At 36.3% G+C, this 26,527-nt stretch overlaps 2 protein-coding genes across 2 annotated transcripts; both read left to right on the forward strand.

Moving 5' to 3' along the window:
• Window positions 1–427: 427 nt before the first annotated feature.
• Window positions 428–6,074, forward strand: LOC117423614 (rhodopsin kinase grk7a). The gene is made up of 4 exons (XM_034039674.3): window positions 428–1,351; window positions 1,783–2,220; window positions 3,914–4,185; window positions 5,688–6,074. The coding sequence occupies exons 1-4, from the start codon at window positions 749–751 to the stop codon at window positions 6,031–6,033; spliced, it is 1,659 nt and encodes a 552-aa protein (XP_033895565.1). The 5' UTR covers window positions 428–748; the 3' UTR covers window positions 6,034–6,074.
• A 6,470-nt stretch (window positions 6,075–12,544) lies between these two features.
• LOC117423381 (sodium/potassium-transporting ATPase subunit beta-3) lies at window positions 12,545–25,988 on the forward strand. The gene is made up of 7 exons (XM_034039031.3): window positions 12,545–12,855; window positions 18,167–18,295; window positions 20,695–20,793; window positions 21,367–21,557; window positions 22,326–22,376; window positions 24,699–24,788; window positions 25,285–25,988. The coding sequence occupies exons 1-7, from the start codon at window positions 12,747–12,749 to the stop codon at window positions 25,453–25,455; spliced, it is 840 nt and encodes a 279-aa protein (XP_033894922.1). The 5' UTR covers window positions 12,545–12,746; the 3' UTR covers window positions 25,456–25,988.
• Window positions 25,989–26,527: the final 539 nt, after the last annotated feature.

Raw genomic sequence — 26,527 nt, forward strand, 5'->3', positions numbered from 1 at the left:
TAGAAATGCAGGAATGTGGCACTTTGATAAGTATTTTTTTTTAAGTTTGGCATTTCTATTTCCAGGATGAAGCAGCTCATCTGTCATGTGTCTACAGTGCTTTATATTAAAAGGAGATTGCTTACTGCGATCAGTTTAATCTGCATAATCTAATACTGTATCCCTGGCACTGACTGCGTTGTGTGCTGAGGTTTGTTCTTTTAGATCCAAGTTTACTTATTTGTTTCTGCTTTACAATCATTATGTATTAGCCCAAACAGGCCTTGATGATTTCGTTATATATAGATTAATGTTATTAGGCCTATATTGATTTACACCGTATATAGTAGCCTTATATATTTATAGTAAACTCACATTATTGATATTTGACCCCTGTGTACTAAAAAGTCAGCGATTATTGTTGCAGTAGTTTTATTGTTATCAGATATATTTTGTATTATTTCCTTACATAATAGTGACCTGCACTTTGTCCACATGTGCTGGCTTCCAGCTGGCAACTAAACATAGAAAGTTGAAAGCTCCTTAGCAGAGAAACCTCTTATAAGTTACCTTCCGTGAGTTGAACACCTAAAGATACTTAGCGAAAATCCTTCTGGGGTATTTAATTCTGAATGAGTAATTACTTGAGTGCCAGTGTCTCTTGCTACCACAGCAGGCTTCAGATCCACTCAGCGCTCCTCAGAGGGTTGGAAGGATATACAATACAGCAGACTTCAGTGGCTAGAGAGGATATACAAAAGCAGCCAAGATGTGTGACATGGGAGGTCTGGACAATTTGATAGCCAACACGGCTTACTTGCAAGCCAGGAAAAGTATGGATGGTGACACCAAAGAAATGCTAAAGAGGCGCAGGAGCCTGTCCCTTCCCAGCCCCGATCAGTGTGCGGAAATGAGACAGAAGATCTGCATTGAGTTTGAAAGTGTCTGTGAGCAGCAGCCCATAGGGAAAAGGTTTTTCAGACAGTTCACGCAGACAGTCCCTGAGTATCAGACTGCTGTCGCCTTCCTGGATGAGCTGAATAACTGGGAACTGGCAGAGAATACCGGGAGAGACAACCTGCGCCAGAACATTGCCACCAGCTTCCTCAAACCGGACTCCAAGAACTTCATCTCTTACGTGAGCCCAGAGTTAGCTGAAAAGTGCAAAAATGTGACTGAAAAGGACTTTGAGGAGGTCATGGTGCTGGCCAAAGAGGAGACCAGGAAGTTTCTTATGGGCAAACCCTTCCAGGAATTCCAAAGCAGTCTCTTCTTTGACAAGTTCATGCAGTGGAAAGTATTCGAACGGCAGCCAATTACTGAGAAATATTTTTACGAGTTCAGGATTCTGGGGAAAGGAGGATTTGGAGAGGTAAGATTTCTTTGGGTGTTTGTATTCCCCAATACTTGATTAAGCCTGTATCTTCAGTCTGACTGCAGGACATGCAGTGTTACAAATATGTTATAAAAGAGGAATTCAAATTAGCAAATATGTTTTCCACCCCCATAATGATTTATTTATTTATATATTTGATATCTTGTTTTCCTGGGGTCTGGATAGTGGATCAATTTCCTTTCCAGTTTAGTATTGTTAACATACCCAAGCTGTCCCTTCAAGTTCATTAACATGAAACTAAGAGTAAGCTGTAAAGAACACCTATTGCAATTAAACATGAGATTCATACTGCTTAGGGAGGTATTGATAAAGTATATGATATCACACAAAGGTAGGTTGCATTGCAGTGAAGCAGTCTGAAAGTTGTTGTGTAAGAAACCTGATAGCTTTATCTTGCTCTATTCCAGGTCTGCGCTATCCAAGTCAAGGTTTCTGGACAGATGTACGCTTGCAAGAAAATGGACAAGAAGAGATTAAAAAAGAAAAAAGGAGAGAAGATGGCCCTGCTGGAAAAGAAGATCTTGGAGAAAGTCAACAGCCCCTTCATTGTCAAACTTGCGTACGCTTACGAATCCAAAACCCATCTTTGTTTGGTGATGAGTCTCATGAACGGAGGCGATCTGAAATACCACATTTACAACATCGGGGAAAGAGGTATAGAAATGAACCGTGCCATCTATTACACAGCCCAAATAACGTGTGGCATCTTGCACCTGCATTCAATTAATATAGTCTACAGAGATATGAAGCCAGAAAATGTACTTTTGGATGACAATGGGCAATGCAGGTTATCTGATTTGGGTTTGGCAATTGAAATTAAAGAAGGAAAACAAATCAACCAGAAGGTAAGTCGAAGAGCAGTTGCACTGCAGACGGTACAGACCTGATCTTAAACCCGAAGGATTTGCCCTTACAGTAAGCACACAGGAATGTCTTCAACATTTTTTGTTTATGTCTCGGCAGTTGACATGAATTTATAATCACTTTATAAAATTCACAATCGGAAACAAAACCGAATGAAAGTGATTTACAGCACAAATAAATATAAATTAAATTAGCTCATTTTCTAGTTTGAATTGGGACTTGTATTGCTGTAAAGCTTCATATAAATGGCACACTATGTAAAATTCATAACACAAAAAAAGGCTACATAATCTCAGTAACACTTCTGTTATCCTTGATATTAACTTTGATAACCCATATAATATAAACATAAAGTATTGATAGCATTTTAGTCAAGATCCACTATGCAGTATAAATAAGAATAAAAAAAAAACTGTAAAAGAAACTGTTTCACTTATTGCTCAGATTATTTCCACAGACAATAGGTTCCTAAAATGTACCTTTAAAGTTATAGCTGTTTGAGGAGAACCACTGTAAAACAAACCGTTTGCTCTAAACATACTGCATCTGGGTAATAAGCATATTGAAGAATGCATTACATCAAGAGCAGAGCTATATGTATGGAAACTCTTTTCAAATATGCCTATGTGTAACAAATTAGAAAGTATGACATTTCCCATGCAATGACTCTTTTTTTAGATTTTTCTTTTTACATTTAAACAAATTATCTAATGCCCTTCGATAGTACAAGCCAAGCAGGTCTAAGGCATTGCTGGCTTTGTGAACATAATCTTCTTTAGAAGGCTTTACACAAATCTGTTTGCATGAGATACTGTGAAGGGCGGAGTCTTCATTACAACAATATAGGACTAAAAGTAACAGCATAAATTATAATTCATCTTGTCTTATATCTACCTGAAATATGTTGTACAAAACTAAACAGTACTGCATGTGTGTAGTAATTTGTCATGCACAAGAATGGGTTGGGGCATAATCTCTGAGCTAAATTGTATTCTCTAAATACTCTAGTGAAATGTGTCCCTGTTTAATAAAAGCCATATCCCTACACTTCAATCGCTACCAGTTTTTTTCCTACCTTTTGTGGCCCACTTTGCACTTTCCATATTTAACTTGAACGTGGTACTGGATTGGCCACTTCTTCTGTTGTTTTATTATTATTATTATTATTTGTTTATTTAGCAGACGCCTTTATCCAAGGCGACTTACAGAGACTAGGTGTGTGAACTATGCATCAACTGCAGAGTCACTTACAATTACGTCTCACCCGAAAGACGGAGCACAAGGAGGTTAAGTGACTTGCTCAGGGTTACACAATGAGTCAGTGGCTGAGGTGGGATTTGAACCGGGGATCTCCTGGTTACAAGCCCCTTTCTTTAACCACTGGACCACACAGCCTCCTATGTTTTACACTAATTATGTTTTAGATACCAACATAATGTCAGTATGATAATATATGATATTGCAGGAATTTACTGGTGCTTCCAACATTTTGAGAGTTATTGTATTATAATGTTTTTTTTACTCTTACTGTTGCTGTACAAACATACGCTGCAGGATATATTTCTAAAAGATGCTTTCATTTTATTACCATATAAATTATGGGCCATTAAATAAAGTTTTGGAATGCTAATGGCACTGTTATGTGATATGTGTTGTCTAACTTTGCTGAATTAGGCTGGCACCAGTGGTTACATGGCTCCAGAAATCCTGAATGAAGAGAATTATACCCACTCCGTGGACTGGTTCGCCTTGGGCTGCAGTATCTATGAGATGATCGCCGGCCGGACCCCTTTCAAGGATTTCAAAGAGAAAGTGAATAAGGATGAAGTGAAGAGGAGGTGCCTTGAGGACGAGGTGAAGTTTGAGCATGCAAACTTCGATGAACCCACCAAAGATATCTGCAAGCAGTTCCTGGTCAAGAAGGTGGAGGAGCGGTTAGGTTGCAGGTACAGTGTGCATGATGATGGTCAGAGAGCGTAGTCACTTCATTTTAAATGAAGACTCACAAAATAAATGTAATTAAGCAAGTTAAGGGCGTCCGAGTGGCTCACCTGGTAAAAGCTGAGCTGCGTGGTGCGCAGGCTGTCATACAGCGCAGGTTCGAGTCCTGGCTGCGTGAAATAGACCAGTCTTCACTGGCTCTAATGCTCCTGTGGGTTAGGGAGGCAAAACCACCCAGTGGGTTCAGAGCAGACACCTGCAGGGCTGGCCCTTGTCCTTCAGAGGTTGGTAGCTCGCTGGCATCCACTCTCGCGTTCCTGGGTAAAAAAGGAAGCTGGCTTGGTCTTGAGATCGGAGGACGCCCACTGAACCTTCGGGTCTCCTGAGCCATGTAGGATATTGCTGCTGTGAGGAGAAAAGCGATTGGGCATTCCAAATTGAGAATAATAATTGGACACTACATTTATAAAAAAATTAAAAAAAGCAAGTTATGCAACTTGTGTGTGACCCAAATATCTGCATACTAATTGGCCAAATTATTAGGATTGGGGGACACTATTTACTGTAATTTTCAATAATTTCAATGAGCTGTACTGTAATGTGTTGTCCAGCAGATTAATATACATTAATGAGGAAGGGGGCACAAGCAATCTTGACACTTGATTGAAACAGTGATGCCTTTTCTATTACATATATGCTCTACAGCTAGTTGTAGAGCATATATGTAAGGCTAGTTCATTATGCCTTCCTCTATATCTTTAGTTCTTAAACATCTTGTTACAAAAAAGCAACAATACAGTGTTCTATTATCACTTTTATTTTGTTCCAATTCTACTTCAGTTATTTGTGTTAATGGATGGCACCCAGGGACCTTTTGTGTCACACTTAATTATAGTCTTATATAAGTGATTATGCTATTACTGTATGTGACGACTGCTAAGTCTGTTGTTCTTTATTTCAGAGGTCAAACAATATGTGAAAGGTGATGGATTGACTGCAATCCTCTTTTTGGTGCTGACAGCCAAGTCTGTCTCAGTAGCCTTATGGCCGACAAAAACGACAAGACTTGATATTATTACTGTATTAGGTTATTGGTCTGCTTTGCTTGTTTAGTACTGTACAAGATCTGCTGGAAAGTGTAATAGCACAGAGGGTGTATCAAAAGCACAAGAACAGATGCGGCAATTAATGCCATGAGGGACTTTTGGCAAGGACTGTGGAAATACAGAGGGTCCCTTGTAGTACAACGGGGAAATACTAAGGTGCATAAAACATTCATTGCGCCCAGTCTCTTTTTGATTGTGATGGACCTGCATAGTGCAATTCCTCATGCAGATATATACAGTGAATTGTATATTCCGTTTATAATCAGGAAAGGTCTCCACTGATTACAAGTAGTTTGTCTTCATTAAAAAAAATGAATCAAGCACATTTTGTGGAATGTCATATTTACATGGTATCTTTGCATGGTTTCTTATTTGACTATATCAATTTTTTTGTCCTCTAGAGGAGCAAATGATGACCCGAGGATGCACCCATGGTTTAAATCCATCCAATTTCATCGTTTGGAAGCTGGTCTTGTAGACCCACCCTTTGTGCCAGACCCCTCTGTTGTCTATGCAAAGGAGATCGGGGACATTGCAGATTTCTCTGAAATACGAGGCATCGAGTTTGATGACAAAGACAAAAAATTCTTCAAGAGGTTTGGCACAGGAGCGGTCTCTATCCCCTGGCAGGAGGAGATGATTGAATCAGGACTGTTTGATGAACTGAACAACCCCAACAGGAAAGAGTCCAAGGCGATGGATGCAGATACTGGGGAAAGCAAATCAGGCGTCTGCTTGCTTCTTTAAAAGACAGAGCCTCAGTAAAGAAGGACTGACAACCAACAATTTTTTTTATTATTATTATTTATTTCTTAGCAGACGCCCTTATCCAGGGTGTCTTACAATTGTTACAAGATATCACATTATTTTTACATACCATTACATTATTTTTACATACAATTACCCATTTATACAGTTGGGTTTTTACTGGAGCAATCTAGGTAAAGTACCTTGCTCAAGAGTACAGCAGCAGTGTCCCCCACCTGGGATTGAACCCACAACCCACAACCCACAACCTTCCGGTCAAGAGTCCAGAGCACTAACCACTACTCCACACTGCTGTTAGGGGTTGTTTCTCCTAAATCTGTGAGGAAGACCCTGTTCAGAAAATGTATGCTACAGCCTGGTCGTGTTTGTCTGAGCCCCCCAAAAATTAGCAATGTGCTTTAAAACAGGCATCACCAGTAGAAGTTTACAAGCAAGGCACTGCTGTATTGAATTGTGTAGTGCACACCTCGAGCCAGCAGATGGCACCAGAAACTTTGGCTTCCCTAAGCCATACACCCACGCAAACGATGCCTTTTTAACCCCTTACCCGTCTAGTGGAGGAAGCAGCTTCCGAAAGCATCACAATGATATGTATTGACTGCTGGAAAGCAAATGTGTTTGGTTACACCAAATGCTTCCATCAAAGATGTTGAATGTACAGTAGTTCATCGTATTTCATAGTCAACAAGCTGTTGTGTGTAAATGGACAAACATGACTTCTATTGACAGAGCCCTTCCGAGCTTTTAAGCAGTGTTTTATTTATTTTTTTCTGAAGTGCTTTAAAACATAAAATGTTTGTAATTATTTAATGAGTTCAATATAAATACATATTTTTAAAAAGGTAGTTTTGTTAAATGAGATTGAATATGTATTTATTCACAATGGTTTTATAGCTAAATGGTTTTGAAGAGAACTTTATGAATTGATTTTTTGTGGTTATGACACCTCAGACAATGTGATTTCATTTGGTCTATTTTTAAAGTAATATTACAATGCATTCTTGACTAAAATAAAGAAAAAATGCAAGCATTTTGTTTTAAAATGTCAGAAAAATGTGAAAAAAAACTAAACCTGTTTCTTATAAAGCAAAACTTGTCTAAGTAAGATTTATTTTTTATACTGATAACTTTTCTGCTCCATCAAGTTCTATGTAAAGTAAATATATTGCCTAATAATTTAAAACTTCAGGATCCCAAAGGCCATACTTATGCAATCAACATCATTCGGATATTGGCCTTCAAAAGCTAAATATAACCTGACACCACCCCAGATCTAAAAGGAAGGACAATTGTTCACAAATAAAACCTTTGTTTTTTTTAGCCATGGCTTATAAAATGTTTGCACATGTGGCTGAACAATGGTTGAGTTTCCTGTTTGGGATCATACCTTTACTACCCTCTGCCAGAAATTAAAAAGGGGAGGAATGCTGGGCAATCAAAACCCCTCTTTATTATTATTATTATAATTATTATAATAATAATTATAATAATAATAATAATAATAATAATAATAATAATAATAATAATAATAATAATAATAATAATAATAATTCAAATGTTAGAGCACATTAAAGCGTTAACAAGAATAGGAACATAGCTAAATGCAGTCCTTAACCTTACAACTTTATATCACCAAATTCTAAATCAGCTGCCAGAGATAGTTAATGTCAGTAGGAGGAGACCCTGGTGTTAAGGTTACCAGCGTGAAAGTTCAGGGTCTACGATTATGTCCAAGTTTCGAAGAGCTAGTTATCAGCTTTCTCATGTTTACAGTCCATATTTATATATATATATCTTCTGCACTTTGTAGTTCTATTTTTCATTTGTGTCTGTTGATTTTACCATGGTTGCACTCCATCATCACTCAATCAGTTTAATACTTCATACTTCCTTAGGCATTCATTTTTTTTTAGAAGTATTTGTTGCAAAACTCACTCCTGGACAACCAAGTGTCCAGATTTCATTTATCCACATTTGCTGAGGATTCCAAAAGAACCTTTGAGGTAATTCTTCTGTTACTTTATTTACTTCCCCAGCTGCAGTCTATGTAATGAGGCCAATATATTTCTTTCAATATAAAATGCAGGTAGGGATCTAGTTAAGGAAATGCTTAATTTAATGTACAGTTCTCAGAAGTCTATGGGAGTGTCTCCTGAGCTTTCCCGACCTCATGTTCCCTATCTTTAATTGGTCTGAAGCAGTCGTCACAATGTGTCCGGTTTTATCAAGGCATTGAGAGTTCATGCCTTATTAGCTCTGCAATGCAATTGCATTAGCCGCTGCATCAGAAAGGCTTATACTGTCACCTTTATGCATTCAGTGCTCCATCACAGAGGAGTAAGCACGAGTGTGTCGCCAGGGGAGCATTCCATTCACGACTACGTGGACTGACTCACAGAGGGACATCAGGAATGGTCGTTCCACTTACAGGAAATATTGTTCCCTTTTAGATTTGGATTTCAAGAGTATCAAATGGCTTATATTGACAAATTCTCAAGCAACGCTATATACAGTAAATATACACAGTATATATAGTATAATGTATACAGTATATACACACACACACACACACACACACAAATTAGGGTAATAGTTCAACAAGGGACAAAAAAATGTAATTTCATTGAATGTAATTGGACAATACTCCTTTGACATTTTGGAGAGTTTAATATAGCTTGTAGCTGCCTCAAGTCACTAGAAATCTTGTTAAAAGCTACTGTGTAGATTTAGATTATTCTGGGAAATGGTCCTTTTTCATGTAATCTCTCTGCTGTTTATTTATTCTCTGCTCTCTATGAATGTCTAATATTTATACTCACCTGTAAACCCAAGACAGTTCACAAGATCCCATGCAGTAGCTTCCTAGTGTTCCTACTCTGCAATTACTTTGAACATTCTGTTTTCTAAGGAAGGAAATAAGATGCTGCCAGATTATACATTCCTACTTACAGGAACATATGTATCACAGTCTTTGACCTCTGTTCCATCCATTATGGAAGTCAGGAGAGTCCAATCTGAAGGAGAGCTGAAGTTCTAAATCTGAAGAGACAGGGATGAACATACATAAATAATAAGAACTGAAAAGCAATGGGAATAAACCATGTGGACACATTAAAACCATAAACAGGGAAGATAAACACAAAGAAAGAAACAACTTAAAGGAAATAAAACTGTTGTAATCATTACAGTGGTTTTTGTAATAAAATTATGAAATCTGTGCCTGGTTTTAGTTTATTTTTCTTTGGACGATGTTAAGATTTGTTTCCGTTAAAAAAGAAACAGAAACAAACAATTTTTATGAAATTATAATTGACCATTTAGTACCCAAATACTTTAAATATGGTACCAGTGGCTGAAAAGCTAGTGACTATACAGTTTCAGTGGTCTCTTTAAAGGCCTACTTTGCAAAAAAAGCAGGACAGTCCCGATCCTACAGCTACCACGGCACACAGTGCTTCAAGTACATTAGCAGTAGGAACAGAGATTGCCTTGCATGTGACAGCTTCAGAAAATCCCAATGCTGGCCTGTAAGGCCATTAGACTGGAATGCTTTCCAATGTCTTTGGTCCTGAGTAGCTTTGGATGGAGATCCCAAAGGTTTCTGATCTCCTCATGCACACAAGTACAGTCATGCAAACTCAAACACCATATCGATGAGCATGCAATTTTTTAAAATTCATGATACTGCTCTACATTGTTGTTGGATTCCTTGGCCTAAACTACAGGTCAGACCAGCTGGGTTACATTTTTGTGAAAACTATATATATATATTTTTTTTTATAGACGGTTATACCTACATATATGAAAGTATGAGTCCACTTTTATATGAATTCATGTGAGGCAAAATATAAAGTATATATTCTATATATGTGCTGTGTATATTTTTAATTTTACATGGGTTTAAAAACAGAAAAATATAATTGACCCATTTTTTTAACGTGACTATCTTTGTATTAAACTGTATATATATTGAACATTATAATCTTGTTTTTCGTGTACAAAGTATTGTTTTCTTGGCAACAATATGCCGCAACATTTAAAATGTCCTTATATAAAAGATATCAAACATAAAGCTTCTGGGTTGGAATTAAATTGATTATGCAAATGAGATTCTGGGCTGCTGCAGATACTGCAGTTCAAAGAATTTGCAAATGTCACCATTAATGGTATATCATTATCCAACAGCTACACAGTCAGTGCCTGTGTAACAGCCTGCAGATTCCATCTGTCAGCATTTGTACTGTTGCAGGACAGAGCTCACTAGCAATTACACAGAATCTAAAGATGACGGAAAAATGGATCCTCACAGATCAGTCTGACCTTTTCACTTTTCACTATAGACATTGAAAAATGACTGTTCTTTTGATTTAAATATACTCATCTTAAATGCTGTATGGTTACACTAGCCTGTCACAAATTAATAGTAGGCATGTATATACCGGTAGTTCAAGCCAACCATTGGGTGAACTTTTATAAGCAAAGTCACCTTGATGGCTCCAGAAAGGTTATGGCCAGTTCATTATAAAACAACAAAACTGCCTTGAGGTTACCATGTCATGTCACTGTTCAGTCTGTCTGCATACTTTCAAAAAAGCTTTAACCAATCTGAAGCATTTAAATGACTCCGCTGCAGCATGAACTGATTGTGGCCTCAAGTTGCCGTGCAAACTGAGCATCGTTCAGCTCGCAGCCCAGAGGAACTGAAACACACATCACATAATGGTGTCAGTTCAGGATACTTCAAACTCGGTTCAGCAACAGCCCCAACCCATAGAAAATGGCCATCATATTTCACTTTGTTTCAGGACTCCCTTCCGTTCAATCCCATTCCTGCACTGGTTTCAGAAGGGTATCTTGAAATCATGTCAAGCTAAAGCACAGACCTGAGCTCAGTATAACCTGAGGACTCACTAGACCAGCCTGTTAGAAGCTGGGTGTTGAAATGGAGGGGGGGGGGGGGGGGGGGTTGGAAAATCTCCTAACCTGCAGCTATGACAACCAGTTCCATGAAGTGTCTTCAATGAAGATAATTACATTGCAATTTAGTCATTAATTTCTCTCCTGAACCCAATGACAAGCTGTCATTTAAACAGGATCCTCATCCCCCTCCCCCATGATAATCAGTACTGTGTTTTACTGCTGTAAGTTTCTTGTTGCCTTCCAAAGATGTACAGTTGGGGAGCTGTAGGGCTGACAGGCTAACCAAGGCGGAGTATTGAATGAATTCATTTTGGTGAAAGTTTGTTGGGCTGCCAAATAGAAAAGTAGATTTCAGACCTAGCTCATACAGTAAACTTACTGATCTTTTCTTCACACTGATTGGGGACATTCCTTTTGATAATATACAAAATGATCCAACACGTATGGGAACAATATTAGGGCACAAGGTGAAGGGCAGTGTATACCATCTAAAAATACCATATAAACTACCCTCCCAATGTCATTGCAGTGTATGCAGTATATGTGCTTATCTTGGTGATCACAGCCTTTGACCCCCTGTGTTAACACCACATATTAAATGTCACATATTGAATGTCACCAAAGAAGAGTGAAATAACACTGGGGACATTGGTGCTGAAATAGGGTAAAGCATTGGCAGATGCCATATGTAAGTAACTATCCTGGGCTTCTCCACTAAAATGCAAAAAAGTTCAGATGACGCCCCACCCCCCCCCCAGAAAAAAAAAAAAACGTTATCTCTTTCCCAACATGCAGGGTAAGGCAAACAGCAGGAAAGTGAGATCTTAACACAAGACAGCTACAGCAGTTTCACTGTAGAGTATATATTTCAGAGCGGTAGGAAGCTTTTGAATTTGAAGCTCATTTTTTCAGCATATCAAAATGCTTGAACATAAAATATAAGACAAATGTTTGCCTGTATTTTTTAATGTCAATGTCCAAGTGAAAAATAATTTTAAAAAACACATATCTATCTTAATGAAAATGTTTTGAGAAGCAGTACGGTATCTTGGAATTGTTTTTGTATTTTGTATTTCATACATTCCTTCAAAATAAAGGTGTGTAAGTTGCATATGTAGCAGCTTTATAAGGCCAAAAACTAAACTAAATGTTCTTAACTCGCTGCTGAAATAGGGTTAACAACTTTCAAGCAAACAGAGTCACAAGTTTTGCCCTTTTCAATACGAATTATCCAACAAGTTGCGATTCGTTAATTAGGGGAACCCTCCTGCAAATGGCCCCTCTCCTTGCTTAAGACAGCTGCTCCTTCGCCTATCTTCAAACGGCACATTACTTTAGAGAATATTTACAAAACTTGGGTGCAAATTAAAGTGACAGTGTGTAGTTTCCAAGACTATGGTTACATTCCTGGGAAACCATTGTGCAAAACAGACCGTGCTCAGTCTCCTGACATGGACGTTTCGACTTGACGGTCTCCATCCATCCATCCTCTCCATCCAGCAGCTCTAACCGCCCGAGCCATCCTCCCCCCTCTTCAGTGCGATTGCGCAACTGCTTCAAATGCCTTCCCTCGAGCAAAAGAAGCTCGACTCGATTTGCGGTGACGCTGAGGAGAGGCGAGAACAGTGGAGCTGCGCCTGCTAAGAAAACGTCAGAGAGCCTTATTATAAAACATCCCTGTTACGAAGTCGGCTCCATCATTCGCTACACATACACACGCATTATTTCGTTACACCACATTGCCAGAGGTCCCTCTATAAACCGAACCAGCCATGTCGAACAAGGAGGAAAAACCCGCAGACCAGAACCAGTCCACCTGGAAGGATTTTATCTTCAACCCGCGGAGCGGCGCGTTTATGGGGCGCACAGCCAGTAGTTGGGGTAAGGAACCTGCTGTGGGAAGGGGGATACGGCCGGGTCAAAAAAAAAAATGTACTTGTTCTTTCAAATCATTCATTCATGATGGGCTTATTGCGGTTGCTCAGTGCAATGTAGCAGCATTCGTGACATTATTATTAAAAACAAAATGGGCTTCTTTTTTGTATTTTATTACAAATTATTTTTAAATACAGAGTCGTGAGTGACGTCGATTTTTTTCTTAAATTGTGTGTCGTACATATGTTTCTTTGCAGTTATAGTATTCTCGTGTCAAATTGTATTTATATTTATTCTGTTTTGTGTTGTATTTATGTTGTCAACCCCATTCTGTACCTGTCTTTCTCAAGTAGCATCTTCCAATTTGTGACATTTTTTGGAAGTGGCTGGTTGAATTTTAGATTTATTATTATTATTATTATTATTATTATTATTATTATTATTATTATTATTATTATTATTATTATTATTATTTTAACCGGTATCCTGAACTGGTAACTACATTATTTTGGACAAGTGGCCTAGACTAGTTTCATATTATCCGAATTATACTTTACTGATATTTATAGTAGCTAAATCAGAATAAGATAGTCATTTGTGGTAATAAATAAATATATAAATACATAAACCCATGTCAAAATGACAGGCCAAAAGTAATGCCCTAGAGACTGTTGTTAATCGTAATAAAAGTACAAGAAAATATGTCATTTTGATTAATGGACATTAACTAAAATTTAAGTTTCATTTAGACTTTAAAATGCACGTTATGCGGTGTAATGCAATGTGGCAACAGCGTGACATCTCGGGATAAAATGCTTAGCTGTAGTCCGTTATGTTTTTTACTTTGCATATGTCGCATTTGTTGCATTTTGTAGAATTTTGTAAAAATTGACTGTAGTTACTATCGATATTTTTTTGCATTACATGATACTGGCAGTTAATTAAATGATAACCTAATCTTTATGATAATATGGAAAGTAGGCTTAATTGATTCTCTTTAATGTATGATAACCCGCGTATGCACAATAAACTGTAATTTTTCCCCCCAAATAATTCTTGATTTTATTAATTTATGCCGAAAATCTCAACTGTAGTATAATGTACAGTACTTTTTTTGTGAGAGATTCATGTTTCCAGTAATTGATCAATGCATTTTGACACTGGTCACCGAAATTCGGTCTGCTACTGAAAGTGAAAGGGGACGGAGTTGTGCCAGAACAGGAGCGTTGTTGCTGGGTGAAAAAAGCTTGCCTCGTAAAAGCCTTGTTGTACATGTAGAAAGACCGTCTGGTCTTGCCGGTCTAGGCAACTGCGACATTTTGCCAGCCTCTTTTGACTGTGTCGATCTCCACACCAGTCTGATCTGTTACGTGAGCCCCATATTAATTTGGAATTTAAATTAGACCACCATGGCCCACATTCTATAAAAGGGAAATTTCCACTCTTGGCTGTCATGTGATTTCAGCTCCATTCAATCCCATATCAATTCAGTCCCATCAGTGGTTCAAATTTTCTTCCACTATTGGGAGTTATTTTGTTTTGTTTTGTTTTAACCCTTATAAAAGTGTACTCCCTACATTAACACAGTATTTTTGCAGTTTTCCCATGGTTAACTATGCTTTTCCCATAGTTTATCCAGGTTTGCCATGTTTCTTTAATATACTTTACCGTACTTCTCTGGGCTTTATAATGCTTACCACACTTTCACTATGCTTTATTCCACTTTGCAATGCTTTTACTATAATACACTTTTAACAGGTAGATGTTAAATATAACCCTATCTTGCTTATCCAAGTCCAATAATAAATCCAGTTCCCAATAGTCCCAACTTCCTATATTGTGTACTTGCCCAAAGATGGGTATTTGTATTTGCCCTGTATTTGGGTTTGTTAATTCAAAGATAGATGAAGAACAGAACAGTTGTCTTAACATACTCAGATCATTTTCTCAGCCTCACTTATGGTTTTGGCCATGGAACAATGAGCTACACTGTCAAACGCCTTCGATTTCAGTCCTTGGTAAGGTACGCTAGGCTGCACCCATGTCATATAAATCACTGCTATTGATTAATTTTGCTACTGCAGTCCTATTTGGTGAAGGAGAAGGGCAGGTGAGGAAATGCTGAATAATTCAATGACTTGGTTGGGCAGCAGAGCCTGAAATGGATCCTTTCAAGGTAAAAAATATTTTATCTATTTTTATACTGTTTATTCTGATAGGCAAAGGCAAATGCTATAAATATATAAAAATACCGTCATTTTTTTAACCAACCAAAATAGGACAGTACTGTTCCCAATATCCCAAGAGATAAATTTTCATTGTGGTATTAACATCTGCATGATGAGCAAAGACTGGTTAGAATCACTGTGCTTGTACTGGGCATTCACTCACATGGCATTTCTTTTCAAAACAAGAATCTTCCTTGATGAGTAATCATTTTTATGACAAAAACATTCAACAAACCTCCAACATGGCAATAGGTGGAGTGCTTGTTTTATCCGACAGGCTGCTTACTTATTTAATATAGCTGTTACAATATATATATGTATTTTTTAACTCAAACAATTAGAGATAAACTGATACTCAGAACCTCTTTAAGGGTCACTTGGGAGATAATGAAATGAAGGTATTATACCAATTTTACAGGAAAGCTGATTATTTTACAAAAGCTACACTTTAATCTCTGTTTTGCACCACATTTAAAATAATAATAATAATAATAATAATAATAATAATAATAATAATAATAATAATAATAATAATTCATGAATAAAATTGTCTCATACATGGCAAACCCCCCTTTCTCACTACACACAAACACTTTTCCTAAATTATAAGCTTTGGCTTCATAGCCAACAGAAGATTGATTAATTGTCTATTAGTTCCTCACAGCGTATTTAGTTGTATACTGACTTGTATACTGTAACCACATTGGTGTTTATGTTACCTATACCAGCCTGTACATGTGATAAAGCTGCCTCCATCTTGTGTTGGAGAATACTGTATTGGTAGCGAAGCACAGCAGAGTGCACAAACAGGAGATGAGGCTAGGCACTGTGTATGTCTACATTAGAGTGATTTCTTGAGATAACCTTGGGGCAAGGCCTGTGAAGACAGGGCTATGGATAGGTGATACGATCTGTTTGTTCATTAAGCAACAAGGGGCTCTTCTAAGGGTCCCAAATGTGGATAGCAGTCAAAAATAGAACACTGGCATTTATCACCCAATGGAAATCTCAATGTAAGACAGACACAAGGGTGGTAGGGTGCTGTTCTCACATTGCATCAGTGGATATGCTCACCATCTGCCTGGTACAATATCAAATCCTGGAGAACAAAACCATATACATCCCAAAGCTACTGGAAACAGATTTGTGGTTGGCATCAATGTTACATGTCAAAGGAGTCTGAAAAAAAAAAATCTATACTATGAATCATATTTCAGGGGTGTCTCATCTGAATTCCCTTCCATATCTGTATTTGTCTTGATCTAGTACTACTGCCGATAAGGCTGACTTTTAAAAAAGCTAATTTGATGGCAGGGGTGGAAATAGTGATTTAAGAGAAGTTCTCCCAGGGAGGAAATCTAGGGAGCCTCATGGATATTGCAGTAGTTTGAGTTTGTGCATTCTAACGCCATTACAATTCCCATTCACTGATACTTAGGCTAGATCGTTTCTATTAATTATTCTGTTTGCAGTTTATTGTAATGAGGAATAGGTTAAAACAAAAATCTGAACTGATACAATTGTATTTCTACCATGCAATGGCAGTGTGACTCTAAAACCTGCAAAGGTTGGCTTTTAAGAAGCAGAATGAAATTAGTATTTCACTTCATGACTCTCTTCTATTTTAATGGTTGATGCTACCCCAGCAGTAAACAAATAAAAAGAGCTCTGGTTAAGGTGATGGTGGTATTTTAACATGAAAATGGTAAAAATGTGTTCATGAATAAAGTATCATTCCTTTATTTCATATTAATGTATATTTCCATTCATGCAATTGTGTATCCTATTTTTTGTAATATAAAAAAATCTATGAAATATATAGCATGCAGCTACTAAATATTCCTCCGTTGGCATTTCTTGTACTGCAGCACATTCTATTTATAGCACCCGTGTACCTTGGAGATCATAAGGAAAGAAAAATGCATAACTTGTTTCCTCAGAAACAAGCTAGCACTTAATATCTGTCAAGTGAAAATAAAACCTTTTCCAGTGATAAGATGTACAATATTCTCTCAATAATCCATCTTGTCATAATTCTAATTATTTTTGTGCTTTAGAACAAATTAAATTACTGTTAAGGTTAATGTAATGCACTGACTATGCAGAATAGATCTTTTGGTATTGTATATAGATATTTAACTCTTACAGGCTTGCAGCGTCTATTTTATAATATAAGCAAATATAAATACCGTTTTTTAACAAATTACTACATGCAATAACAGGAATTCAGGTTTATATAATTTAGGTATGTGGTATTACGATCCACCACACTGGTGTGTGAAATTGTATTGCCCCCCAAGATGATTCTTGTAATTGTATTCTGTACGTCTGTCTTTTTAGGCAAATACAGACATGTCATAAAAACTGACTTGACTTAAGGGCTTGTTGTAATATTGCGTTTGCATGGTTGCTTTTAAATAGAGTACAAGAAAGCATGAAATCGGAATATTTTGTTTTCTTTTGTAATAATCTGATCATCCGCATCTACAGTAGCAACTTTTTGCTGCAAGCCATATCTCGGGGCCTTTCTTTTTATCTTCAGAGTTAGCTTGACAACCATTTGGATTTGTGCAGAATGTATGCATCATCACACAACTATTTTACTATGCATCAAACATGCTTATACCATGCATTTTCCATCCTTTACTATGGTTAACTAAGACAGTTTTACCATTCTTACCCGTATTTACTATGCTTTCAATGTCACATGTTTTACTGCAGTTGATAAACCAATACTTCCTTATGTGTGATTGCACAGTATGTCCATTTGCTTTTTCACATACATAAGGTTTAGGATTATAACATGACCCCTGTGTTTAACTGAGTTTGACTGAGCTGAGGTACATATGTTGTATAATGCCTACTGTCCTTGTTTAATGCTAGTTTTATACCACATTACTTGTTTTATTCTTTGCTTTAAAATAAAACTCCCATCTTCTGAAATACTGCAGCTTGTTAAAAAGAAGCTGCTAAAACATCACTGATATGGTAGTATGCATTTTTGCTTTGATATACTGTAGGGGTATAACATCCGAGATGAAGTTCATGTAACAGAAACTGATAGTTTACATCTTTCTCTTTTTTTCCAGCTCTGATTCTTCTCTTCTACCTAGTCTTCTATGGTTTCTTAGCTGGACTCTTTACACTCACTATGTGGGTCATGCTTCAAACACTGGATGACAATGCTCCAAAGTATTGTGACAGGGTCCCAAGTCCAGGTAATGTGTGCATATTTGAAAATACAAAACTCATTCAGTAGTAAGTACAATACATGCATGATTGCACTCAGAGTACAAGCCCACCTCTGGGGTGTACAGGAAGGGGATCGAGTGCTAGATACCATGGGACTGTATACCCTTAGTGTGCAGCAGTGTGTTCCTTACTTAATGATCAGGAAGGATCTTTGTTCCGTTGCACACTGGTGGTGTCCCACAGCGTAACCGGAGCACATCCAGTCCTGACAAGCTGGCACAGTGGGAGACTCTTGATCCTGTGCCCCAGGGACATGTATAAACTTGTAGCGAAAAGTAAAATTGCTATGGTGTGAAAAATGAAGTGCTGTAGAACTATACAAAGAAAATGCAAGGTCGGGAAGAAAGAGAGAACTGCAGGTCAACACCTGTATCAAAAAGCCTTTGAGGCCACTTTTTTAAAAGGATCCTGTCATTTAAGATTTCTGAAGAAGGTTACTCAGATGAGCCACTGAAGTTCCCTTCCTCCATCCTCTATTCTTTGCACGGCTCTTATGAGGACAGAGCCCCCTTTTCTGTAGGTTACACATTGTCACAGCCTATATTTACAATATAAATCACAGGTTTGTTAGGAGAGACAGCAACATGACAAGACCTCTCATCAACAGCTTTAATGCGTCAGTGTTTACCTTAAAAGCAATGAATAAGACCATTGCTCAGTAACATTGAAGTCCCTTTGGATTCCACTGAATAGCCTATATTTTTGTTATATTTCTTTATCTAGAAAATGTCATTCCTTTTGACTATAGACGTCCCTAAGAATCTGAAGCATGTTCTACAGAGAGTGAATAATAAGCGATCGATCGTGTTAGGGAGGTCAGTAAATGACAAGGCTCTCCAGTCAAAAACATGGTGATTTTCCAGGATGAGGATGTCACCTGTATGCAAACTTAAGCACAGTGATGTGAAACTGATGAAAACAAACAAGCTGAGGATTGTGAAATTGCTGGGAGTTTCCTTGCCAGTGATGGGTTTAAATCTACCACATCTATACTCAGAACCATTGGGAATGCAAAAAAGAAGTTTTCTTCCCTTTCATATCAGGAGCAAGTCAGGTTGGGTGCCCCTGTTCTAAATGACCAGTTTAATGGGTAAAGATTATTAATACTTGCATTTTCATGAAACTTCAAGGATGTATAACAATTATAAAGTATATATCTGGAGAGAGACTGGAAGAAAGGGGGTTTCAACACCTACCCTCATTGTTTTTTCAGGAGATACTTTCCAGTTTGAGGGGATATATTTGGTAATTTTATCAATGTCTTTTTATTTTCTGCAGAAGACTTTATATTGGTTCTGTTTATCCTTTTAAACTGAACACAAAAATCATTGTCTGACCAAATGGGCTCCTACATTACAAATGTAATGTTCTTGTACAACAGTGAGAGTGATTTAAAACCTTGGTTTTAAATTTGTAAATCCGGTCATACAAAAAGCTACTGTTTCCGTAGAAGAACTTGAAATGAAAACAGAACTGACATTTGAATTGCTTCTCTGTTGACTTCAGGGTGGTGAGAGGAGATGTTTTCTGGTAGAATATTCTAAATGCCTTGTAAATGCCGTAACACAGCCATTTGAAGCCTGATGCAGCTTTCTTACTTTGGAAAATATTGGTTTTCAACTGTGTGCCAGGAGAGTTATTTGACTGTCTTGAACCACAGTAATGTTTGTATATTTTGCCCATTTGATCTTTACTCCTGTTTCTTTTTGGATTGGTGTGTTTCAGTGGATCCTGGCTTTAGTGGTGCTAGTTCTGATCATACCTTTGATTTGAATATAAGGTTAGAATATAGCTGAACATTTACTGGTACCTCAAATAATAATTCTTTGTAAAGTACAGTTACCTTGCCTTTGCACATTTATAGACACAGTCAGTGTTTTACCATTTGGAAATATCTCCAGAATTACCTTCAACAAAGATAATGTTTATTCTTAGTAGCAACTGTTTTAATCTCTCTCAATCCATAACAATATGTAATTGAATAAATCCTTGTGCTCACTGCTGATTCATGATATTGAATAGACCTAATTTGCTGAAGCTTCTTACTTTACTATAAATTACACTGCGTCAGACAATTGTCTTTATTCAAACTTAGTCTAACATTTCGTTTGTGCTTCATGATACATTCCCCAAACTTAGGTATTTTGCAATATAATATGCATATGCATATTTTGCATATGCTGTATTACATACAGTGTTACAAGTTCGTACCATAGATAGCATTTGTGTCATGCTGTTATCTGATCTTACCATCAGCAAAACCACCTGTAGTTGGGGACTTTGGCTCTGCATGTAAAAATATATACATAAAAAGAGTATAAACAGACGTAGCTCTCAAGACTAACATGTTTGTTCTTTATTGCAGGGCTGGTAATCAGGCCAAAGACACTGGATATAATGTATAACAAATCTGACTCCTCAAAGTATAGCCACTACGTTCAACATCTTGAGTCATTTTTACAGCGTAAGTATCAATTGTAATTTCAGTGAAGGTAAAGGGTGTACTGTAAATATGTATTCTATAGTTGTGCAGAGAAGCCAGTTTGGTGTAATAATTCTGGAGTGTTTTGGCAGTAGATTTCAGTGAAATAAACAAAATGCAATTATATGGGGATCCTTTTCATATGAGGGCTCTTTATAGAAATTCCTAGCAGCAAACTTATCTGATATCCATAGCTACCTTCATATTATAATAGTAATTAATCAAATCACAGTATTTAATGCCTTTTACAAAGACCTGTCCAACTTGGATCAGGGATGTGATAAATGTGTCAGTTTGGGTCTGTGGGTGCAATTTATATAGTTTATTAATTACTGTTTGGTAAAAGTTGAAAAATAATTTACTGCTTGAAGTTGAAGTTACTGTGCTTTCTTAATTTTGCTAGTTACAATAAATATTCTAATTCATAATATTTTTTTTTTTTTAGTAAAACCCTATTTCAGTGTAATGCAAGATGTTGTCATAAGTCTGTGAATACCACTATCATTAGGCCCATCAGTTAAGACCTTACTGTTGTATTTTTTTCCCCTGTTGCAGAGTACAATGATATAGATCAAGATAAAAAGCAACCATGCGTTTCTGGGTCCTACAGTATACAAGATGATGAGACACTTCCCAAAAAATCGTGTCCGTTTAAACGCAGTCTGCTGGGACAGTGTTCTGGACTAGATGATCCCAATTTTGGCTATTCCGAGGGAAAACCTTGTATACTTGTGAAAATGAACAGAGTACGTATCACTGGTTGCTTAGAAAACTTGGAAGACATAAACAGAGGCGGATGTAAATACTGCAAGTGTTTAAGCCCATATTGATCAATATTATTGTGCTTATAAAATGCCCTGTAGAATACAGTATGTAATGTATTTATACATTATTAATATATTAGTGTGATGAGGTTAACGGTTATATGAAGAGTTAGACACGTTTTATTAATTAGATTTGTTGTAGACATTTTTACAAAATGCATATGATATTGTGCTCTTCAGAAACCTATTGTCCCTACTACCTAACAATTCTAGTTTGTAAAACGGCAGGTATGCCCAGACTAACAGCTGGTAATAACAAAAACAGACAACAGACACCAGTGGAAGTTATTCCCCCATATACAGTAGTTCAAAATGCGCTATTTAATATATATAACATGTTCATGTTTTTTGTGTACCATTTATAGAACTTCAAAAATCATTTGTTTAAGGTGTGCCTGCAATTAATATACATATATATATATATATATATATATATATATATATATATATATATATATATATATATATATAGATGCATATTATTATACAAATCTTAAAGTAAATAAAGTGTATTAAAACGTGCCATAGTAGTAGTAGTATATTTCCAAATCTGTTGTTGTTAGTTCACTTTTTTTTCAATTTGTTTTGTTCTATGAGGTTACCTTTGCTGTAGTTTTAGTGTAGTATTTTTGGTATTTAAAATTAATATAAAAAGTGTGTGTTTCATGTTTCCCTCCTCTTTTTTGCTAGATTATTGGACTCAAACCATCAGGGGATCCTTTTATTAATTGCACTGTTAAGGTTAGTAGTTGTTACAATTCAAACCCAGATGCAATGCCAAACATTTTTCATTGAAGTTTCATAAATTTTAATTGTTTTGTGTGACCTAATTTTAAAATGGAAATGCTTTAAATTGTAGGAATGATGAGTGTGTATATATATATATATATATATTTTACACACTTATGTTCCACTATATTTCATATTCCGTAAATGTTATTGAGTATGAGGATTAATACAATGCTAATACAATTAATACAATTTTTTAAAAATGTTTTTCTGTTTGTCCACCATGTTCATTATGTATGTTTTCACTTGTGTGTTACTTTATTTCTCTTTATTTCTGCTGCAAATAGAGCCTTAGCCAGTTTTAACGTTGGTGGGTAAGATACAAGTGCAATGTGTGTCCTAGGATTCTGAAGTTGCTACATTTTCCTGAAAGAATGTCCAACAGCTATGCTATTTCAGCAATGCTTTGGTAGAACTGTGTGTAGTGCAGTGTATTTCTTTTCAGCTTAACAGGCATTTATATTATACCTTCTGTTCTTCAATTAAAGCTGGTGTGATTGTCTTCGCATTAAGAAAGACAGTCAAGTACTAGGCCTATATCCCACTAGATAAACTAGCTACTAAATTACAGAAAACAGAAATCAAAATGCATTGTTGGCTTACTTAGTATTAGCCATACTGGGGCACAGTTTAACAGCCACCAAATGTAGCTTTTAACCCCCCAATTCTGCCTAGTTAGTGGAACTGGTTATTGTGGTCCAGTGCAGCATTGCCTGAACTATTTTCTCAAGCCATTTTCTTTGAATTTTGCAAAATAATTCACTTCTACAGATAGAAATACAACTGTATGTAAAAAAAAAAAATTGTTTATTCAATAAATAGTTCCCTTGAATTACCGGTGTATAAAATATGTTGGAAGGTATACAATAAATGCCATTTCCCCCTTGAACACTGTGTTTAAAACAAACCTTTTAAAAACATATGTGCATAATACGAAATTATGCTAACGATTTAAGTACCTGTACACATACTGAAATAAACCTTAGTCTTACCTGCTGTTCCTGCATTTCTTTATCCTTTTTATATAATTTAAATTATATGTTTTGTGCTCATTCCCCATGCCACTGGGTTATTTCTTCCATAGAAAATAATTAGACGCCAGAGTTATTTAAGACTGGAATGATTGTATGCAACTATTGAATACCAGTGCTGGATTGGGTGCATAGTAATTACTGTTTAATCTGTACAGCAGATACAGATTTTAACTTTGCATCAAAACTGTATTAAAATGTACTCTGTTGGGTAAGCTTTACACTCCAATCTCCACACTGCCTTACTTTCCTGTGTTTAAACTGACATGTTTGCTTCCAGTCTGTGCTTCTTTTATTGCTGTTATGGTAATGTGGACTAATCTCCACTGGGATTTAAGCAGGGACCACATAAATGATTAATCTATTACCCAGAACTAAGGGAGTGGGTGTTACCTGTGATGTAAGGCTGGCACATTCCATGCGGTTACCAGTATTTTGTTTTCAGTTGCACCTTGCATTTTAACTGAATTACATCTGGGGTAACCACATGGGGAAGTAAATGCTGTTAAGGAAGGTTGAGCTTGGGGAATATTAAACATGAACATTTCATAGAAGTTTGTATAATCAGTAACCACATTTACTCAGTGTAAGTAATATGCTCATGAACTATATTAGGCTGCTAAGCTTTTGCAGAGCTTTGTTGCGACTTGAACATGCATTTAATGGTATTGGTATTAGCTTCTGTGTCATTTTTTAACTCTTTAAGGACCAGTCTTTTGTATTGCAGTATTCTGATGAATAGTACATATATGAAGCTCATATTAGATAATCAGCTTCTGGAATGGAGTTTAAAACATCTTTGATAAACAAATGCACAATTCTAGTGGCACCTAATCAGTCTGTAATGGGATTTACAGGTTTAATACAGATTGCCAGGAAAATGGTTGGCAAATTATTTAATATATGGTCTTTAAAGGGTTAGAGACTGTACCCTTTCATTTTTTGCCTTTTTCTGTTTGTTTTTAAGTAACCTAATGGCATTATGTGCATATTGCAATAAAGTGGTTACTGTACAGTCATTTATAATAGAGATTAACAAGATTTGACATCGGTGTTGCTGTCTGCAAACAGTAACAGAGCATGCAAGCATGCCTTTGTCATCACATTAAACATATTTACAGTAGGGTAACTAATTGCTCTGTTTGCAGTGTTTATATTTTGGAGTTTAGCTTGAAATAAATGAGGACAAGTTTTTTGCATGCATATTCAGAGTATTAATTAGCTTTCTTTCATTTCCGTGCAGAAAGAAGGTAGTGATTTTAATATGCTGTATTTTCCTGCAACTAAGAATTTTGATCTTATGTACTTTCCGTATTATGGAAAAAAAGCTCATGTAAGTATTGCCCTTTTATGCATTACCCTTTATTGCAAATACAACAGTTAAGGGTATTTTATATTTTAGAGACATATAGTTTTGCACGATTATTTAAATATTAATTTATAAATCTGAAATACAATTCTGTTAGATAGTATGATTAAGACAACTACTACTACTAATAATAATCGCATTAAAGATCTAACAGATTCTCATTAGAATTTTTGAATTACATGATAACTTTTTAGTATGATTTCATCTCCTTGCATTTTGCATTGTCTGTACAGTACAGTACTGTACATTATTAACTTGTAATGTGTATGTTTGGGAGAATTGCTGTTAAGCCATTACATGACATGTTTGTTATTATTTAGATTAATAAGGATTTGCCTGTACAGTTGTCTATCCTTAAATATCTTCACACAGTAATCCACAAATTTGCTTAGCTTGGTTATACACCCTCAAGAGTCAGAATGAGAATCTGAGAATCTGTTTCTTCTTTTGTCTGTAACAGGAAACATACGTGCAGCCTTTGATTGCTGTAAAACTGATGCTTGAAAAGAAAGATTATGATAATGTAATAACATTGGAGTGCAAGATAGAGGGATCAAGTAACCTGAAGAACGATGACGAGCGGGACAAGTTTCTGGGACGAGTGATTTTCACTGTTAAAATTACTGAATAGCAAGAGCTGGAGGTCTGCACGATGCCAACATTGTGTTGTCATTTAATTTTTATCAACTGAACCTGCCATTCTAGGACATAAGACCACTTTGAAAGAGGGATTGGAGTTAGGTGGCATTCATGGTAGCATGATGATATGCTTCCAGATGTTAGTTTTTAACCCCTGTTGGACCAGTACATGAACATATTAAGACATCGAGCCATATTAGGGACCTGTAAATAGTTGTACTTCAACCATTTAATAATGTGGTCTTTTTCCTATTGTGATGTGGATTTTATCCCCAGTGAGTGTTGTTTTGTGCTGTTTCTATGTACATATTGAATGGATTTAACACTGGTTTACTTGTCATATTCCACAAGGTCAGAACATTTAAGGGATCAAATGAAAAAAATAAAATGAAAACAAAAAAGATAAAATGGTATCTGGCCAATGTTTTAAATGATTTTATAACCTCTGCAAAAATATTTATTTGTGCAGATGCCTTAAGACCTGTATGGAAAAAATCTTAAAATAAAAGTGATTTTAACAAAAAATTCATCCATGTCATACTTAAAAAAAAAAAAAAAAAAAAAAAAAAAAGATGTATTGTAAGTTTTGAAGATCACACAATGGAGTTTATTTATTTCAATTACTTAAACGGTAAGTTTGTAATACAACAAAACTAAAATGTATAAACCTGCTGCAGACCTCATTTCAGTACCATTTTAATTCTATATAGCAATGTTAATACTGGTTATACAGGCTTAAAAATCATTTTTAGAGTTTCCATTCCCACACAGGATTTATTTTAACTGCAATTTTGTTTTTGTGACTAGGTCAATCTGTATCAACGAAAATACTGATTTAATGCAGATTGCTAAATGTTGGTATGCTAATTACATTTGAGGCTTAACGCATGGTCATTTTGAACAAGGACAATAGTTCTGGGACATGGAGAAAGAGACAAATAGCCTCACTGATAGAGAAGTGGACCTTATAGGAGTTAGGTGGCACCACAAGTTAATGCACTAGCCTTTCACCTGTAGCCTTAACATAGCCCACATAGTTTGGCACTGGGTACCTTGAGTCTCAA

Source organism: Acipenser ruthenus, chromosome 17 (assembly GCF_902713425.1).
Source record: "Acipenser ruthenus chromosome 17, fAciRut3.2 maternal haplotype, whole genome shotgun sequence".
NCBI lineage: Eukaryota > Metazoa > Chordata > Actinopteri > Acipenseriformes > Acipenseridae > Acipenser > Acipenser ruthenus.

Bases quoted from the DNA above. Each gene is read 5' to 3' on its own strand.
- LOC117423614 (XM_034039674.3), top strand. From the start codon at position 749: ATGTGTGACATGGGAGGTCTGGACAATTTGATAGCCAACACGGCTTAC. The intron at 2,221-3,913 runs GTAAGTCGAAGA...TTGCTGAATTAG, and splicing joins GAAAACAAATCAACCAGAAG to GCTGGCACCAGTGGTTACAT. The intron at 4,186-5,687 runs GTACAGTGTGCA...TTTGTCCTCTAG, and splicing joins GAGGAGCGGTTAGGTTGCAG to AGGAGCAAATGATGACCCGA.
- LOC117423381 (XM_034039031.3), top strand. From the start codon at position 12,747: ATGTCGAACAAGGAGGAAAAACCCGCAGACCAGAACCAGTCCACCTGG. The intron at 22,377-24,698 runs GTTAGTAGTTGT...ATTTCCGTGCAG, and splicing joins TTATTAATTGCACTGTTAAG to AAAGAAGGTAGTGATTTTAA. The intron at 24,789-25,284 runs GTAAGTATTGCC...TGTCTGTAACAG, and splicing joins ATTATGGAAAAAAAGCTCAT to GAAACATACGTGCAGCCTTT.